The sequence below is a fragment of the Erithacus rubecula genome (genome assembly GCF_903797595.1).
Source record: "Erithacus rubecula genome assembly, chromosome: 5".
Taxonomy (NCBI): Eukaryota; Metazoa; Chordata; class Aves; order Passeriformes; family Muscicapidae; genus Erithacus; species Erithacus rubecula.
In genome coordinates, this window is record NC_136687.1 from 42,657,944 (window position 1) to 42,678,829 (window position 20,886).

At 40.2% G+C, this 20,886-nt stretch overlaps 1 protein-coding gene across 2 annotated transcripts in view; it reads left to right on the plus strand.

The window, feature by feature from the left end:
* Positions 1–20,886, plus strand: part of TNKS (tankyrase) — a 142,221-nt gene that overhangs the window by 13,272 nt on the left and 108,063 nt on the right. For both annotated transcript variants that reach the window (XM_079305369.1, XM_079305368.1), the window contains exon 3: positions 14,442–14,537. In XM_079305369.1, the coding sequence (XP_079161495.1) occupies positions 14,442–14,537 (96 nt within the window). The remainder of the gene's footprint in view (positions 1–14,441; positions 14,538–20,886) is intronic.

Sequence of the window (20,886 nt, forward strand, 5' to 3'; positions counted from 1 at the left end):
AATGAATTGTTTTTTCTGTAAAGCATGTAAAGCAAGTGTGCAAAATAAACTGTGGGTGCTTGAAGGCTACTGAAAATACTGAGCTCTTGCCTCTTGTTCTGGGTGGTCTTCACTTCTGCTGTCGATTCAGCTAGGACTCTTGATTGATAAATATAGACTTCTCTACTTCATTTTTTCACTGTTTGTACAAATGCACCATGCAGCAGCAAGGCTGAAGTGTCTGATGTGAATCCTGCTATTCATGCTGATGTGTGTGTAGTGTTTGTGTTTTGTCCAAGCAAGCAGTACTGAGCTGTTCCCTCATTAAGCACAGTATTCTTGACCTAACTATAGTATTGGTTACTGAACATATGTGATAAGGGATGCAAGAATAAAAATTTGTTTTTATATTCTTATGTGGGGTGATACAAGGGTAGCACAGGACGTGGGTGTCCCAGGAAGAGAACCCACTCAGACTCATGTAACATGCATTGTTCCCTGGTGTGAGAACTATAGCACTGGCAATATCTCACCTGACAGATTGAGAATTTTGCATTGTAGAATATTTGCATGTCAAGGGCCTAATGTTAAATATGCTAAGACTTGCACTGCTCTGTATCAATAGACCATGGTGGTGACAGGTGCCAGGGCTGCAGGAAAATAAGCTAATATAGTGCTGAACTTTAAAAATTGAGACCAATGTTACTGTTTTACTTTATAATGTGATCTAAGATAGTTGCTGGGGAAAATTTACAATTCTGATACATGTAATAAGGTGCTAGGTCAATTGTTAGTAGAGCTCTAGGTCTGCTTGAATTTAGTATATTCTTAGCTTCCTCAGTTTACTTCATAAACAGAATTTTTGAGAATACTTGTGTCATCTGGTTAACCCATAGCTTTTACCACGTTTTCATGCCTGAACAACTTGTTATTCCTAAGATTTCATATGTTACTTGTATCTCTTAAACATTTGGTAGCTATGTTGTGGACTAATGATGAGTTTACAAAATTGACATAAGGTTCAAGTTTATGAAAAATATGCAAAAGTTATTTTACATTTTGGGGCTTCTTTAATTTAAAGAGTTACAAGTCTTAATTGCATTAAAATATCACTCTGTGTGCCATAGGGTGTGTGACTAAGACACCATCTGTGTATTGTTGAAAGCTGGTCGGCACTGAAATTCACCTCTGGAAAAGGAGGAATGTACTCATGGAATGTGACAGTTCTGGGGTTTGGTGGTTGTTTTTTTCCCCATCTTGTGCTCGCCTCACTGAATGGTGGGATGAGAGCTACTGCTAGGGTTTAAATCCTTTCAATTAATGTTTTTTCAGATGCTTTTCTGTTTCGGAAAAATGCTAGATCCAGGACAGGTTTTCATAAACTTCTAAGATCCCTCTGTTCATGTTGGTTCTCAGGTATTAGATTTTGGTTCACTGGCAAATAGTGCCTTCAGATAGCCACACAGCTAATTTCACATGCAGTCTATAACTTAACTTCCACCAAGACCTTTTTTCTCAAGATGAACTGGGAACTAATGGTTAGCTTAGAAAGCAGACTGGAATTCATCTTTGATTTCTCTTAACTCTCCTCAATTCCTTTCCCTCTTAGGATGTTTTTTGTTTCTTGACCTGATTTACCTCAGTGACTGTTTTTCCTTTTCAAGGACTCTGGAAGCAGGGCTCTTAATCTGTCAAGTGGGATGTTGGGATTATAGCTGACATTTATTTGAATAAAACTTGAAGTAGAAAGGTGAATTCATTCAGCGAAAAGTTAAATTGGGACCAAGCAATGAAGACTTAACCTCTAAGCAGCTTTCAGCTTGGCATATAGGTGAAAACATAGATTGCTTGGACAATAGGGCAGCAGTTAAGATTTCTAGCTGTTCAGTATAGTATATTAAACCAATTGCTTGAAGCTTAAGTAGTTGCAGAATTGCTGCTTGCAAGGAAGGGGATTGTGATTTAGTTGTTACCTAGTGAGTCCTCAATCCATACCATCTACAAATGGTTTTTGTTAGGGTTTTTTAGACCTCTTTTGATAAAAGGGTCTTCTATTCCATTTTGCATACTTAATAGTATATGTGTTCCAGGCTACTACTCAAACACAGTGAGATGGGATTCTTAAGCCCTTTTGTGAAATGACCACAAATCAAAATGTGGGAGGTTCTTTCTGAACACCAAAAATACTTTTTGCCATCAGGACAAGTAATCACTGGTTGCCCAGAGTAGTTGTGGAGTTTCCTTCCATGGAGATATTGAAAAGCCATTTGGACGGAGTCCTGGGCAACTGAGTGTAGGTCGCTCAGCTGTAGCAGGGAGGATAATGTACAGTGGTCCCTTTGACCACAACTCTTCCATGTTTCACTGTGATTCAGTGTTTAGGAGTGCATGTGCATGGCTGCAGATAAATTGGATTAAATGAGTACTTAGTGTACTGTCTCTCATTGCTTGTTAGCTCAAGAAAAGATTTCTTGTTTTTGTTCTTTTTTTCTTCCCTTTTTTTTTCCTTTTGTTATTTATTTGGTGTTTTTTTTATTTGTTGGGGTTTTTTTTTGCTAGCTGAAGCTTCTAGTGTTCTTGAATTTTGCAGGTTCATTGTGGAGCTCCCAAAACTTCCCTTATACTACCCAGCTTTTTGTGCAGCTAGTGTTCTTCGGAGAAGTTTTTTGTAATAACACCACTGTCTTTTGCATGATGTAAAAAAAACACAGACAAAAGAACTGCAATTCCACTCAGGTTTTGAGGTGGTTTTCTAGAAGACTGCATTCTGCATAATCAGCGTATACTTTTGTTATCACTTTTAGGTGGAATGGAAAATTTCAGCTTGAAAACTGTTGCATCAAAAAAAATGAAACAGGGATATTTACTTCCTTAAGTCCAGGCAAGATCAAGGCTTTGAATTGCTGTTCATGTAGACTGAGCCATCTACTCTGGCTCTTTCTCTGAGGGCAGAAGGATATTACCGACCTCTGTTGTGCTGCCTACGGGCTCTGGAACCTTCTGCATGTTCTTTCTTTCTATGCATATTTAACCACAGGTAGCAGAACTGGCATACCAGGGAGCAATTTCATAGTGCTTCCTACATACAGAAAACAAATCAGTTAAAATCACAGAACGAGTAAGGTTGGAAAGGACCATTGAAGGTGATCCAGTCCAACTTCCCCACTCAAGCAGGACTCCCTAGAGCGTCTAACTCAGGATGCACCTACTTACGGGGCAAGACTTGAAGGCAATCACAGAGGGAGGAGAGAACCTTTCAAAGAAGATATCTTCTTCCCATGCTGGAAGAGCTCTTGTTGTGGCAGTGATATTTGTGGTGCTGGTTGTCTGGTTCAGATTCCTTCTCCTTACCTTGCTTTAGTTATATAAATCTCATATCTGGCACATCTAGTGCAAGCTTAAGTCTGGAATGCCTTGAAGTCCTGCAGTACACTGAGAAGTGAGGTTTATGGTATGTAGATATAGAGAGGAAGCCAGGTTGTCTTGCTAAGTAGTTGAAATTTCATTGAACAAAGTTCTTGAGAAAGTGTTTCTGGGGTGAACAATGACTGAGACAGAAGAATCTTTCAGAAAAATTAGGAGTTAAATTGCGATCCTTTCAAAGTGATGCTTTGTATTTTTTTTTTTTCTGTCTAAATCCTTTTTTCTTTGTCCTGGTTTGAAAGGACAGGTGTCTGCCAGTAAGGGCAGAAGCTTCCCTTTGAAACAGAGACTTTGGTTCCACTCCCCCCAAGTATTATAATTGTTTGAATCAAGGACTCTGAGGCAGAGATAAGGGGGTGGGAATAACAGCTCTTTTACTAATATATCTAACTGTACAAGCAGAAAAAACAGCCGTTGTTAAAATTGCTAACAGAACAGAATAGATAACTTGGTGTCAGTCCCTTTAGATGCAAGCACGTTGTCTCTGTGCTTAGTCCACAGTCCGGATCTGCCGAGGGCAGGCGGGACCGCAGGACGGGGGTGGCGGCAGCGGCCACGCCGGTCTCAGGCGGGAACGGGCTGGAGCGGCGGCTCCTCGCTCACCGTGTGTGTCCGGGTGATCAGCTGTGTCCGCAGAGGCAGGAGGCTGGAACGGGGCAGATGCAGGGCAGGTGATCACAGAGGGACTGGCTCTCCTATGCTCCGGCCGCGTGGGCTGAAGATCCGGGTGTTCTCCTCCGAGCTCGCCGGAAACCCGAGTCCCCTCCGGAAACCTCAGAGGTCCCTCGGGACCCACGGCAATTGACACCTTTTGTCTGGACTCATCAGAGACCCTGGGTGTAACCCGGGCAGCTCCATTGGCATGATAATGGGAAAAATTCTTTCAGTTGACACAGTAATAGTAAAACACTCAACCCCCAACACTCTTCAAACAAGCTAAAAGTGGTACTGGCAGACCTTGTTCACAACGTTTCTTTGTTTTCTTACTGCTGCCTTGAAGCTTGTTTCCATGAATTGCTGAAATAAGCTGAAGGAATCTGATCTCTAAGTGTGGTTTCCACTTAATATTTTACTGGGCCTCTGTTCAATTTGGTATTGCATCCTGTTACTGTAGGAGCTAGTGCAGTTTCTGCAGCATATTGATTCATGAGAACCTGCCTTTCAAAGATCAGATCTGTGTCAATAAAGGGAAATACTTGATATGGCTGTTCTCTGACCCTTATGGACCAAATGGTCATTTTAGCTATAAAGCAAGAAATGCCTCTGATAGGAGAGCCATATTCCAAGCTGTGTGTGTTGTCTCCTCCCACATACTGATGCCCCCAGCAGTTGCTGCAGTTGTTTATCTAATGACAAGGTAACAGAAACATGCAAGCAGGTGCTGCATTTATACAGATCACATCACATTTGCTTACAGTAGCATTTTTAAACTTGAGGTAGCTTTATTTTACATGAAAATGACCATTTAATATGATCTATCTGTATAAATTTTAAAACTGCAGATCTCCAAGCACTGGCCTGCAGGATTGCAATCATAGAATGGTTTGAGTTGCAAGGGACCTTTGAAGATCTTGTAGTCCACATCCCCTGCCATTAACAGGAATAGTGTTCACCAGATCAGGTTGCTCAAATTGACCTTGAAATCTTCCACTGATGGGTATCCACAGCTTCTCTGGATAACCTGTTCCAGCTTTGCAAGAAGTTCAGGTGGATCACATCTTCAGCTTTTAATCTGTCAACTGATGCAATCATTTCATTATGGAAGGCTACCAAATTAGTCAGACATGATCTGCTCTTTCTGTCTGGAAGTGGCTCCCTGTCTTCCATGTGTTTTGATATGTCTTCCAGGAGACTGTTCCATGATTTTACTGAATGTAGACTGAGGCTGCCTGGTTGGTAGTTCCCAGGGTCTTTCTTTTTACCTTTTTTCAAAATGGTTCCTTTTTCCAGTCTGGGGATTTGCCTTACTGCTAAGACTTCTTGGATATGATTGAGAATTGCTTGGACATTTCAGCATCAGCCTATTCTTCAGAACCCTGGGATACCTGTCACTGGTCCTATGGACTGATGTATGTTCAAATATCTCAGGTGGTCTTGAACCTGAGCTTGACTTAGAGTGGACGGAACTGCAGTCTACAGTCCTTGAGGTTCAGAGATCTGAGAGATGTGGGAAGAGAGATTAATATTGAAAGCTGAGGTGAAAAACTGTTGAATAGCTCAGTTTTCTCCCTATTAGTTTTCACTAGTTCTCATGTCTTACTTTTCAAGAGCAGATATGTTTACTTTTAATCTTACTTTTTCTAGCCAGCATTCCTATAGAGCTGTGCATTTGCTTCTTACACTTTAGTTTGGTCAGGAGATCCTTAGTCATGTTTGTCTTCCACTTCCTTTGCCTGTTTTTGTGCACATGGTAATTGAGAGCTCCTGGGCTTTATGAAAAATATCCTTTTAGGGTTGCCAGTTCCCTATAGCTGCTTTGTCCCTGAGAGCAGTTCCTGGGAAATTTCATCCATGAATTAATACAGCAAATGAAAGTGTGCTCTTAAAACTTGGAGTCCTTACTCTATTCTTCACCTGGTTCTATGTCCATCATGATAGTGAATTCCACCAGGGCATGACCACTGCAACTCAGCCTGCCACTTATCTTGACATACCTGATTAGTTCATCTGTGTTAGCAGGCAACAGGTCTAATAACGCTTCCCTTCCAGTTGTGCTCTCTGTCACTTGGATTAAGAAATTATCCCCGTTGCACTCCTGGACTGCAAGGGTCTCCTGGACTGCTTACAGTTTACTGTGCTGCTTTTCCAACAGATGTCAGGGTGATTGAAGTCCCCCAACAGCATTAGAGCCTGCAAACATGACATGTCCTGTAGCTGAAGGAAGAACTCATTATCAGCAAGCTTCCCTTTATGAGGTACACTGCAGTAAACACCAGCCATGAGGTTTTCTTTGTTGGCTTAACCACTAATTTTTATGCACAAGCTCTCAACTTTTTCATTGCTGTTTTTCCAAAGTAGCTCTCTAGAGTCAATGGGTTTTTTTGCTATTTCTCTGCTATTTTTTCCTTTTTTTAATTTTTTTTTTTTATTTGGAGGGCAGCCACCTGCTTGCTTTTCGTTCTTGCCTGTAACTTCTGAAAAGTTTCTAGTTGTTCTAGTTTTTAGTTCTATTGCAGCATTCCAGTTGTGTGGTTCTTCTCATACTGTTTCATTAATAGTGGTTAGACTGTAGCTTTCTAGCTGCAAAGTGGCTTCCACCTCCTCATATTTGTTCCCCATGCTGTATGCATTGGTATAGAAACATTTCAGCTGTATCACCGACCTTGTCACTTTTTTAGAGGACCATGGCATAATTCCTTTGAGGCATTTCACCGGTGTTTCCCTCTTGGTTCCTAGTGTATTAGCAGTCCCTGTCTTTTCTCTGTTGCTCAGAACTTTATCACTTTTCCTTTGCTACTTGTCTGGTGCTCTCTCCTGCTGTCAGAACTCTTGCTTCTGGCTAGGCTGTTGGGGAACACTAACTAATTCCCTTTAAAATGTTTTGTTTCAGTGTAATGGAGACAAACGTTGCTTTTATAAGCTTCTGCTTCATTCTGCTGTAGTTGGTGTATTTGCCTCTTGCTCTGTCTGGCCCCAACAAAGAACAAAACCAACATGCTGGTTCATTGGGAGCAAAACTGTGTCTGGGACAGTGGGAATCTGGAATGCCCTGTACAAGGGAGGTAGAGAAGGCAAAGTGATGGGAGTGCTAAGCAGCTCACACTGATACAGCAGGACTTTGGCTGGTAATGTTAGATATACTCTAGACTAGAAACACAAATTGACTCTTTTTAACTCAGGTCACCCACACATGGCTCTGTGCTATCCTTTCTTGTGCCAAGCAGAGCATGTCATGTTGTTGTATAAGAATTGGGCAAGCAATTGCTCCTCTAATCTGCTTTGTTGCCTGACCAAATGTTTGCAACCGCAGCCCACCAAAGCAGGATGGGCAGTACTACATGCGGCAATTCTGCCAACATGGGCTAGGGGAAACAGGTTGTCCAGAGTGGTTGTGAATTCTCCTTCCCTGGAGATATTCAAAAGCCTTCTGGACACTCCTGTCTGTGATCTGTCACCAGGTTTCATGTCTTGTTGGCAACAATCTACCTGCAGTGCTTCTAGATATGTCCGATTACTGCATCTATCTTATCCTGACTCTGAACTATGTGCTTTGATGTGCTAAGCCTTTCTGCTCCATAATCCTCTCTTCATTCAACTTTGATGGCATTCACTATAGTGTTGTCAAGAGCATAGGACCTTTTTCTCCTTTTTTTCCCAGCTCCTCTTGACTGAGCTGGCAGTGGTGTTTAAGGCTGTGGATGTCATCAGGTCCAGTGGTGATACTTAAATCCTTAGGGCTCTCTGCAGCCTCTATAGTGATACTGTCTCTTATGTTTTCCCCTTGCAGTTCCAATGGCTGATGAGCACACCCTGTTTCTCCATGACACAGATGAGACTGGGTTTGCAGACAGAGGTGAAAGTTAATCAGTGGTACAGTGGTGGTTGATGTTATTAGACATATCTTATATATTCAATTTTATAAAGCTAAGTTGGGTGCTACAACTTTTGTTATATATGGTCATTTAGCAAAAACTCTTATGTATTTGGTAACTTGCCAAAATGGGATTATTGGCTCTAAATCACAGGAGTATAGTGTCTAGGCAAGAAACTGGTGTTCTTGTAACATGAGAAAAGCTTCAAAACTTTAGTGGTGTGATTGAATGAATTGGTAGTTTGATTTACATGTACTGGTAGGGGAGAGGATTGCATTTAGCATTGGATGAGAAAAGTTAATACTTTGGATTCCACTATGTTGTTTAGATATTTTCAGAATGTGGAGGTAAATATATTTCCTGTCAGCTTGGAAACATATCCTATATGAGACGTGGACTGAAAAGTGTGTTTGTTCCTGGGACCTAAAGTTAGTGAGAGACTGATCAGTTCTAGAGGTGTCATTAAGAGAAATGGCAGATAGTGCCTGTGTTGTAAATCAAAGAGAGGCCTTTTTTTTAGGCTGTATCCTCTATACCTTGTTTCTTCAGGAGTAAGTAGATAAAGCTAAAGTAAAGAACCTTTGGAGATTGTATCCAGAAGTTGAATTTGAAAAGGAGGAAGAAAGGCTTTATACTAAAGCTGGGGTAGCTGGAAGGGACCCCAAGCACAAGGTAGTATGACAGTGATAAAAAACTGGTGGGGAGAGGGGTAGGCAATTGTAGAGCTGTGTATACTTAAAAGCAGTAGGCAGCTTGAACTGTAGATACTTCTGGGAGGTCTGCCTGTTGTTCTTGCATTTTTCACTTAATAGTCAAAAATTTGGATGTGCCCTTTTTTTTTTTTTTTTTGTATTTGTATGCATCTGATTTGAAGCCAAATGTGAACTTTTCCATCAGCATTCCTGTAGGGGTAGCCAGGATGCTGTGGATTTTGGGTCTAGAGAAGTCATAACAGAACTGTTTTGATCTTTGTGCTAATATGAGTAAAGAGATGTACATTTATCCATATTCTGTTTCCATTGTCTTTCAATCAAAAGTGTTTTTATTTGATGCATTTTCAACTGTGGCAGTATGAAGCAGGAAGGACTAAGGACTTGGATGATGGCTTCTATGTAGACAAACTTCCTTCCCCCTGCCCCAGTAAAAACACACTTGTCACTTGGGAAGCTACCAGGGAAGTTTTTGCCGTATTTTGTTGGTGAAATGTGAAGGTTGAAACTAATGGAAGTAAAAATGTTTGTTCTTGACAGCCAAGTGAGGTTGTGTTGGTTAACTTTACAGCTGAAAATACCTGTGCCAGGAGGCTGTGGGCCAAGTGTTTCATTTTAGGATTCATCCTGCTGTAGCGAGTTGGCAGTAATCTGAAATGATTAGTGGTTGTAGTAAATGCTCTGTGCAATACAGTAGCTTTTTAAAAAATGTAATAAGACTTATGGACTTTCTTGTCTCTAGTACTGATCTGGTATAATAGCAATGTAATTAAATTTAAAAGGCATTTCAGTATATGAAAATCAGAACCTGAAGTATTTCAGCAGTTGCAGTGAGGGTAAAAAATAAAATTCCAGACCAGTCTATGCTTCTTACTATAGTTAAGGTTACAGGCTTTTGATATCCATATGCAATATGAAAATTCAGTAAAAAGAATAGTTTCTTTATACTGTTTGTACAATATGGTCTGTAGAAAAGGCAGGGATAGCCTGTTAATGGTGTTGCTAGATTATTAATTATTATTCTGCCTCCAATACAGAAAAATAATAAACTCCAATGTCCCTATTGTCCAGAGGAAATAAACCAGCATATCCAAGGATGCTAATTTGCAAAGTTTCAGGAGTTAATTGTTGTGCACAATGTATTTACAATTGCCTATTAAGTGTATAGAACTGGAACAGAAGTTTCTTGATAGAAATTATTTCAACGTTCGCTTTTTAGGCTGCTCAGAAACCATCCTCTAAAACCAGTGTGCAATGTTTGAAATCCAAAATAGCTACAACTAACTAGAATGGCTTGTTCTGTTGTATTTCTTTATAGAGAGAATGTTTTTCCCCCACACAGAAGATCTGTCTTGAAATTTTTACACATCTCTGGCATATTGAAAAGGAAATTTAGAGATACACACTGTCTCTAGATCTCAAATGCCCTGTCCTTAGAAGAAACTTTATCTTGGGCTGAAGTGTTAAAGGTTTTGAACATGCGGGAGAGCATTCAATTAGAAGATACCTGGGGTTTGCCAGATATTGAAGTACAGCTGTGTACTAAACACTAGTACACTGATAGACTAAATATCAAATGCTGTATTTCTCTTGTTAATTCCTGTTCATGACAGCACTGCTTGCTGGGATATCTTTATATGAGACTGTGTACTTAAAAAGTATGGAGATGCTAGAATCAAATAGTCAATAGTGGAAATACAAGAATAAGATGGACTTTGTGACCCATTTGCTTTCTTTGTTGAAATGCATTCGAATACAGTCTTTATTTATATAATTGATTTCTTTTTTCAAGATGCCATTGCCTTCATTTCATGGTATAGATGTTTTTCCAGGACTGAATAATGCCAAGAAAGGGAGGAACTCCTCCTGAAATGGAGAATGTAAACACTCTCCCTCCCGATTATTATAACTTTTGAATCAGGGACTCTCAGGCAGAGATATGGGGGTAGGAATAACAGCTCTTTACTAATATATCTAACCAAACAAACAAACAATAGCAGCTATGAAAATTAGCAACAGAACAAATAACTCAGTTCCAGTCCCCTTTTGGCCGCAGACGCTCCCTTTCTGCGCTCGGTCCCAGTGGTGGAGAGCGGGGCGGGCCCCGCGCAAGCTGCGCAGGTGAAGGCGGGAGCTGGGGGGGGTGAAGGTGGCAGCGCCGTGTCCCAGGTGCGAGAAGGATGGAGGAAGGCACCCCGCTCACCGTGTGTGTCGCTCGGCTGCGTGCTCGGAGGTAGCAGGCTGGAGCGGAGAAGATGGCAGTGCAGTCCCACAGCAGAGAACCTGGCTCCCGGCGTTGGGCTGGCCCGCCGGCTGGAAACGAGAAGCCTGTGGACTATTCTTCTGACCCCACCAGCGAGTGAAAAGGGACACTAGCCTCCTGCCCATCCCTTTTGTCTTGAGCCATCAAGAGCCAAGGGTGCAGCCCGGCAGACTTCTTTAGCATAATAATGGAAAAAATTCTCAAGAGAGGAGGAAGAAGAAAACCAATGGGAACAAATCCCAGCTCCTAACACCATACCTCTGGCTGTCGGAGAAACTGGAAGATGAATGGGATTCATATTGCAGAGGCAAGAAGGATGAGTGTTAACGTTACAGCAAATTGACTTTCTGAACCTTGTTTGGCCACTTTCAGTGTGTGTTCCACAGGCAGTCAATAATTTCTGGGTTTGCAGACAACAAGCTTAAGCCTTGTTAGTAAATATTTAATTAATTTCCTTAGGTTTTAAAAAGCCTAAAAACTGGATACAAAAATTTTATGTTGTAGGCCTTGGCCAAATTCTTCATGGTTCATTAGCATGACTGAACCGGTTAGATACATTGTATCATCCTTCCTCATTTTGGTCAGGAGAGAAGCTGGAAGCAATATTGAGTGTGTCTGTCATCTGTGTGTGCCAGCCGAAGTGGCAGGGAAGCACTCTTGATTGGTTTGCATGGGATAGAAGAATCAAGAGACTTGTAAATGTGCTTCTGTTTTAACACCGAGCTCAGGCAGTTGCAGATGCCTCTGAGAGTTCTACATCTGTTACTTGGCATTTTTTTAGAGTCTCCTTTCTTGCCCTAACTTGTCTCAACTTTGGGTCACATGCTAGTCTAAACCTCCAAACGGGTCAGATCCTAATCATTCGTCTCTCTTGGTCTTTCTTCGTGGACTTTTTTTTCCTGGGCTGTTATCTTTTTCCCTGCCACATCTTCTTTTTCAGTTTTCTCCCCTAGCTCTTTGTCTTCTTTTTGCCATGTGAATCCTTTATTGCCTTCTGGTCTAGTCAGTGTTGTGTTTCATCATTTTGTACGGCCTGTTTTCTCCTGATAGGCAGTTAGTTGCTGGTGATGTCTTTCAGGTTATTACTCTTACACTGGTGCCTCTTGAGACAAATGGCTTCCCTCTTCCCAGGTATATAGAATCACTAACAGGCTCCAAGAGAAGAGAGATGGGGCCTAGAGAATCTGTCTCTGCATACTCAGTTCCTATACTGCCTATTGTCTTTAAAAAAATCTGCCAAGTCTGTTCCTACTGGAGTGTGCCTCAGTGGCTTAAGATGTTGGCTCACTCTCAAACCTGTCAGTGAGTAAGATCTTTGAGTGGGTGGTAGCATGCATGGCACAGATGGTGTCTTGAGAAACGTAGGTGCTAGATCCTAACACAATTCAGTGAGCATGTGCTAATTGTTTTTTTTTTCTCTCCCCCCCATTTCGGCGTTTATGTCTTGGCACAGGGGAAAAAAAAACCTACCACCAGACAAAAAAACTTAGGTGTTTTTTAGGCTTTCTACTTGAGTCTTCTTTCAAAAATATCAGGTAATTGTACCTTCTTGTCAAAGCATAAAATAAGTTAATTTACTTCACTGATGCAACAGACTTATGCAAAAAATCAGCTTGGGAGCGAGCATGTGACATTGCACCCTGTAAGCAAAAATATGTGAAATGTGGCAATGTTTAAAGAATTTGAAGTCAGAAATGTATAATAAAAGGCATTTGAATAAAAACAATACTACCAGTTAAGCGTTTAATTTAGGAAAAAAGGTTTTTTGGAAAGTGTGTTGCTGGTTAAAGTTTTTTTTTTTAAATTTTAATATATATATGTGTATATATATACACAGTATCAGTAATTAGTTTTGTTCTGAATTGGATTGTGTTTTTTCTGGAAAATTCGGTCTCTGAAGTATTTTTATACCCTTAGTTACAAAAACTGCAACTATTGCTTTGTCTTAACTTCTTCAGCCCAGCTTTATCTCAACAGATGTTATGTGTTAGAGGTGAATAATTGGCTCTCACAGTTAAGAGATGAATGTTGTGTTTGTGTTAAGAGAAACATTATTGATGTATGGTTACATTATTGCAGTTTGTTGTTTAGATGTCCTCTATTCTCCCCATAGTCACCCCCCCAATTGTTGCCACCAAACAGCTTGGGTTGCCCTAGACGTGTGGAGGGGGGGGTGTGCCCATGTGCACCTGGCATGGGGCAGTTAGGAGTGGGGAGGGCTTGTTACTAGGAGGTGTGGCATGGCAACACCTGACCTCCAATCAAGTTGCAAGAAAGTAGTCTCCACCAATGGATGGGGAAGAAGAGTTGACTGGCAGACTTTGGGAGGTGCCAGGGTTGACTGATCCAACACCAGGGCTATACAAGGCAAAGCAGCCATTTTATAGATGAACACATGGTGGCAAGTCATGTGCTCCAGCACACTGCCTTTTTCAGTCTTTTGTTGTATTTTGTTAAGGTTTACTAAACCTTTTAAAGATTTTAAAAGTGAGTGTCATTTCTCACATTATGAGAACAACCATAAATGTGTACTGGCTTTTATTACTCATCTCCTTGACCTTGAGTCACTGTATACTGTCCTGTTATTCACACTTGTATGAAATAAGTGTGTTGCTCTGAACTTGGGATATATTGTGCTTATTTTGCATGACATTTGGGGCTTTTTTGTCAGAAATCTAGTGTTGCCGTGGGCTTTGTTTTCCAGTTCTGTACAAAATGTATTGAAGTTGAGAGGTGGTGATCTGTATTGCATTATGTTGTTTCTGATCAAAAAGTGAGGTAGTGGGATTTTTTAAATTAACTTTTCTATTTGGTAGTTTAATGTATTAATGCCTTCCTAGCCTTATGGTTCTATATTGTATTCTAAGTGTTTTTATGTACTTGAACTTTCAGGTGTTTATAGACTTAGTAGGGAAAAGAAATATCAGTGAGTTTAACAGCCTCTGAGCATCCAGTCTGCAGGGTGTACCAGGTTACAAATCTTACCCTATTTTTTGCACTTCTTGAAGGTGAGCTGATATGCCATGGTTAAGATTTCCTATGCAAGTGATGACCACTGAAAGGCTGGAGTACTCATGATTTATAGAGGCAGGGTAACTTGGGATATTCATTTGGCAGAGGAACGGGTGTGGTAACAAGCAGCAGGAGTGGTAGTAGAGGCAGAAGCAGGTTCCACAGCAGACTTCCCAGTGAGTCAGTGAATGCACAGTGTACCAGCTAGCTGTCTGGAGGAACTCAAACCCGACTATTGCAAGAGAGTCAGGGTTCATGTTTATCATGTGAAGTCATATGGTCTTTATTTCATCTTAACTTGCCAACTTAGCCTTAGTCCGGAGAAGATCCTTTGCTGCAGTGCTTAACCAAAAAAACAAACAAAAAACCCCCAAACAAACAAACAAACAAAAAAAGGAAAAATAAAGAAAATTGAAAATTGTGCAGTGTTTGTTCATGCCTTCATCATGCCGAGGAGACACTTAACAGTAAATAACCTGTGTTTACCTGAGGTAAGATACTGTTTCTGCTTTCCCTGCACAGTGTTGCTGCAGCACGGAGCTGATCCAAACATTCGGAACACGGATGGGAAATCTGCACTGGATCTGGCAGACCCTTCAGCAAAAGCTGTACTCACGGGTAAGATGCATACATCTCTAAGCAGCATAACCTGAGCTTATTTTGTGTGTATAAGTTCAGCATCAGAAGAGCCTTCTGTCTTCCCATATTTTCTGTTGTGTAAGAGCACTTTAAAATTGTCTTTTACCAGATTTCACGTTGATGTGATTGTTGTGCTAATTGTGTTAATCTGCTGTACTGCTATGGGTTTGCTTATTATACTTATGCTAATGCCGTAATTTTCTGTTATAATTTGTTATTTACTGTATTCCTCTGTTTTTTACTTTGTAATTGATACCAAATAGACAGATTGAACAGGATCCCCTAGCCCCTGAAAAAAGAAATAGGAAAAAAATAAATCAGATGTTTTAAGACCTTCACTGTTAGGCAAGCAAGGACGTTTGTATAACTATAAAAGTACCTGTGATCTGAAAGACAGCCTGCTACCAATTGCAGAGATCAATACTTATGTTAGATTTTGCTGCAGATTCATATACTGCTCTTTCTTTCCTCTTCCTTGTTAGTCATTTTGGGTTTAACCCTTTCTCATCTACCAGTTTTTTTCTTTTTTAGGGGCTGTTATCTGAAAAACAATGTTTCGTGAAAATATCCTACAAATATTACTTTGTTTTTACAGACCTTTTTTTTTTTTTATAAATTAAATGTTTCGACATACCAGTGAGCATGAAAAGTATAATATGGTACCCTGTCAAATTAGTATCAAGAAATACATGGTTTTCTGTGCTGATTTTGACATCTAGGAAATAATGTTTAAAACAAAATAATATTGGATTTTAAAATATATGCAATTAGATTTATAGAAAGGAATTCAGCAGCTGATGTTCATTTGAAGGAATAGCTGTTTTTCTTTTGCCCTTTTTCCCCCTATTCTCTCTCTCTTTTTATTGACATCTTAATTTATAGATTATATGCTATGAAACACCCGTATTCTTTCTTCAGATTATGTTCAGAGCACACCAGATCCCCTCACTTTGTCAAGAAACATTTCCTCATCTTCTTTCTTTGGTGTGCTGAGTGCTATACATAATTATCTACAGTGCTGCAGTGATTTGAGAATGCCTTTGGAACAGTGTACTTTAAATACATGTGATTTACTGTAATTACTCTGTGTCAAATTTAAACACAGTTCCTACAGTGTTAACACTGTTAGCTGTGCTAAGCAGGTTAATCTTGACTTTTGCTTTTAATGGGTACATTTGTACAGATGCTGAAGATAGAGAGGGCAACAGGGAGTCAATGTACCTCAGAAGTGTTAAAGGATATATGCCATTTAGTTGTGGGGAACTTGACATACCTACAGTGTGGGGGTTACAAGCCCCAAGCTGCTCTTCAGGCTATGCAATTTCAGAGGATGGTAAGATTAGCAAAGTCTGTAACCTTATGTTTGCTCCACCGATGGATTTGAAGCAGCCCTCTGAGAACATCCTGAAATACAGCCAGTGCCTGTCTCTGGGCTTGCCCCTAATGCATCACACACATCATCAGTGACTGAAGCTGTCTTCAGACAGTGAATGTTACCAGGTTGTGCATGTAGACACACAGGGTGCTATATATGTGTCTAGTTGTTCATAAAAAGGCATTATTTTTGTATGTGTTTGTTCTTCCCAGGAAGAAAATCACCTTTTATCAGCTTTGTCCTCAAGGTGGCTCTTGGCTATGAAGGGCTCTGTGCTGTGTACCTGAGTTCGAGGCTGTGCAAACAGGACTGGACTCAGGCTGTAGCTGCCATGTGACACACAATAACTGAAAAACCTAAAACTGGAGATGTCATTTAAATAGAGGCTAGCTATTAAGAGCTGTATTTTTCTGAGTGTTGCCCTGTTTTACAGTATCTTTGTTAGGCTGCTGTTTCTCTTGCATTTTCCATATGTTGTTACCTTCAGGTCTTGCGTCATCCCCCTGGAAGAAGGAGGTTTAAAGGATTTCTTAGGATCTATCTGACTGAGGATAATCTTTAGCTACAGTAATGCTTTGCAATTAGGTGCATCAAAATTTAAAGGTGTTACTGGATTAAGGATTAGTAGGATATATTAACTTAATTTTCAGTATTTAGTATTGAATGGTGGGATTTTAGGAATGCTCATATTTAGAACTTTTGGAAGTGGAGCACAGTCAGTAATTTGTTACTGTAACTTAAGCAGCATGCATGCCAAGGCTGCTGTCATTATTTTTGATTCCTTCTTCTGTCTGTGTCTATCATAGAATGTCCTGGGTTGAAAGGGACCCTTAAAGATCATCTAGTTCCATTGCCCCTGCTATGGACAGGAGGCACCTTTCATTAAACCAGGTTGCTCAGAGCTCCATCCAACCTGACCTTAAATACTTCCAGGGATGGGGCATCCACAACTTCTCTGGGCAACCTGTTCCAGTTTCACAGTAAGGAATTTCATCTTAACATCCAACTTAAACCTACCCTCTTTCAGTTTTAATCTGTTTCCCCTTGTCCTATCTCTACATTCCCGTGTAAGAAGTCTCTCACCATCTTTCTTGTAGGCTCCCTTCAGGTACTGGAAGTTCACAATTAAGTCACCCAAAGCCTTCTCTTTTCCAAGCTCAACTGTTCCAGTTCTCTCAGCCTTTCCTCCTAGAAATCATGATAAACCGTATGACCGTATAGACTTTTCCACATTGCTGCTGTACTGGTTGTTGAAGAACACATATTCCTCTTAAAACTTTTTTTGACCAACTGTTTTCATAGGTTTGTTCATCTGTGTTAATTGCTTTGTGAATGAACTGTGATTACAGTGTCCTTTTGACCTCCAACACAGCAAAAGTAAACAGAAAATGTGGTTGTCAGTTTGACAAAGAATTATGTATGCATTTTAAAAGAGGAATTCCTGCTGCATAAGGTACGTATCTGTTGTTCTGGCAGCAAATACTGAATCCACAATGACTTGTTCTTTTCTGTCTTCCAGTCTAGAAAAATGTATACTCTCCATTTCACCTGGATTGCAGAAAGAACATGTAATGCAGTAGTTTCTGGCATGAATTCCAGCCATTTTCCTGCAACATCCTCTTAAAATATGTGTTCTGTAAGGATACGTAATGCAGATGAAAGGCTAATATTTTGATGGAAATGGACTTTGAAAATGTCTTTGTAGAATAAAGAAAATTTTATAGAAATTGAACACCCAGTACCATCTTCTTTAAAAAAAAAAAAAAGGTTACATAATTGAGGAATCTGCTTTTTAGGCAGCATTTGTGTGAAGCAAGCACTTAATGTTTGAGATAATTAATATTTTGTTTCTTCTTAGCATCCCAAACTGTTCCTGAATCCTGTTGTCAAAAAAAGGTTTGTAATCCTCTTTTTCTCTAGGCTGAAGTGGTACTACAGGCTTCAAAAACGTAACACATCCAAGAACATCTAAGAGCTGTTAAACACACAAGATTAAGATCCTAGTTTATTTTAGTTTAATTGTGTCTTTGGCATGTGTGGTTTCTGAGATGGGGGACTTAGCTTTATTGCCATACATAGCACTATGGCACTCCCATCCAAAATAGAGCCTTTGGGAGCTTTTGCACTGCTAGTTATATTATTAGTCTACATTATTTTCTTACCCTGATAATCGCCTCTTGAAAGATTACCATCCTTTCATGTCTTCCCTGTACAGTACATGATGAGCCAACAATATTGTTAGTGATTTATATTAATGATATTTTTGTTTGGGTTTTTTTTTGCACAGTGGTGCTTTCTTGCCACTTATTCCCCATATGATCTGCTATTCAGAAATGCTTTATGTGGATAGTTGTTCTTTGTACTTGAGCAGTTTCCAAAGGAACCGTTAACAGGAGCTAAAAGCATTTTTGTTTGAAAATATGCTTTTGTCTGCTTCATGCCAGTGTTTTGTGTGGTTGGTTTTTGTTGGTTGCTAGGATTACTCCCTTGAAACAGATCAAAATGAAAAAAGTCTGAAAACTGCTACATCTCTAGATTACAGGAAGATTTCCTAGGTATGAAATAATGTATTGTTTGTTAAAATGACAAATTTTCGAAGTTGAACACTGATCTTTATGCTTACTATGGAAATAATGTATTTTACAAACAAAGTGCTTTAGGTCCTATTGAGCATTTCTCACTTGAGTTTTTCGGATGTGAAGGACAGCTTGGCGTGTCAAAGTATAGCGGGTGCTAAGGTTACTAGAGGTGTTAATGAAGATTCATGGTTTTATCTATTTGTCATGTCAACTTTTTAATTTAAGCAGGAAGCAGAGTTCATATATTGAAATATATTTGCACAATTCTTTTCGAAGTCAACTGCTATGTATATGCATAATTTGCCTGTAAGGAAGTGAAAAATCTGGTATTTCACTAAAATAAGTTTATTGAACTTCACAGAATGCAAAACAGATTTTAGGTACAACTTACTCATTTTAAAAATAGCAGTAAAAGAAGAAATTTTAGTTTGTTAATTTTGTTTTTTCCTGTGGCACATTTACAATTTGACTATCTTAAATCCTAAACTATTTCCTTCTGGGTTGGTGTTATTTCCTTCCAGGTTCTCTTAGGATATGGAAGGCCTTCCAGATAGACAGTAGTATTTCATTTTGGGAGGTGCTAACCTTCTCCTCCTTCTCTTTAACTGATCTAGTGCACACAGTGTGTGCTAAATCAAGCAAACCTTGGACAAGGTTTAGCTTCTGTCTTTACAAAACAGTATAATAAATGCCAGTACAAAAGGAAAAGTGATTTCATGGTATAGAGGGCAGGCGCTGCTAGAATGGTTTGGGCCACTCACTTGTCTAGGTCATTGTCCTTTTCTAACAGTAACACTGAATCTGCTGCATTACACAAAACAGCAAGAAATCCTGCAGTTGAGGAAAGTCATTGACATGCAGAAAATGTTCACCTTATTTCATGCAAGCTGTTGATACACATCTCAAAGCAAGAGATCTGAATAGCCTTTTCTAGAACTTGTTTGAGCTTTGAATGTATGTTTTTGTGATTGTTTTACTTGTTTACTATTCAGATAGGTTTACTTTTCTTTTTTACTCAAGACTTAAGAGAAGGAAATAAGCCATATGCTCTAGTTTACTGGTATGAATGCCATGTGATGCTTTTACAAGTGCTTTGAAGTCCATGGTGATCTGTCACATTTACTTCCTGGAGCATTATGAGGAATATCAGTTTTCCTTTGGGAATGCTGGGGTTCTTGCTCTTCCAGTTTTTAGAAAGATACGGGAAAAATATACTTGTGGACCAGACCTGGAACATGAAGTCTTTTTGTGGCCCTCATCCAGAAGCTCTAGCTCTATGGATTTTAAATCTTGTCTTACATTTTTTTCAAGAGTATTATAATGATGACTATCTCAATGTATTTATAAATGTATGATTTTAAAAAAAAAATCTCATTTAGTGTGTGGTCTTGTTCCCACTTTTCTCTTTGAAGAAAGTGCCCAGGTTGCTTAGCAAGCCAGGAGTTAAATGTCATCTTCCCTCAGTTCTAGCATGGTCACATTTCAGTTTTGTTTCACATTTACTTTTTTTCTCATTGAGAGGAAAGTGGAAGAAACAGTTTTCTCTTTGTTCTTGTGCTGGTTATGCATTGTAGGCACCTGGAGAAAGAGCACACTCTTTCTCTAGGAGGTTTAGACATTCTCTATGAGGTTGACCTCTCTAAGAGGTTTTTCTCTATGAAAACCTTTTCTGTGAATTGATAAGACCAATTAAAGGCTAGTTTAGTTGTTGACAGCATGAAAAACCAGTAAGAGAAGTTGTTTCACTCTGTGAATCACATTTTGAGGCAAGTAAACCCCGGAAAAAAGGCCCTCCTTTATTTCCACCTCTCACAAGGTAACATTGACCTGGCCCGGGCCCCCCCATGCAGCTCGCACCGGGCAGGGGTGGGCTTGGGAAGCTGCCGGGCGGGCCCCCATTCTCAACCAGGGGTCGCGATGGCCAGGGGCAGGAGAGGCCCGTTGCTAGGATCCTAGCCTCCCCTCCCAGCGGGGCCGCGACTTGGCGGGGCCCTGCTGCCGACTCAGATCAGCTGTAGGAAGGCGGAGCCCTCCCAGCTGCTGACGTGGCTTGGGGGGAGGCAGCTGGGCTCCTTTTCAGTGGAGCCCCTCCACGCACTTGCTTGTTAGACTTTGCAGTTTCAGTCTAGCCCTCCCCACCCACCCCCTCGCCCACGCACGGCCTGGGTGGCCTGAGATCCTAACGCAGCTCTAGCATGGCCTGGCCCAGCCCCCTCCATCTTCACTGTAAAATTTTAACCCTTCCAGAGCTCAAATGAAACTTGCAAACCTCCCATCCTTCCTTGAATAAAAAAAAAAAAAAAAAAAAAAAGAAATACACCAAACTCAGTGAAGTAAATGCCAAGTTTACAGATTGAAAAAACCAAGAAAATGC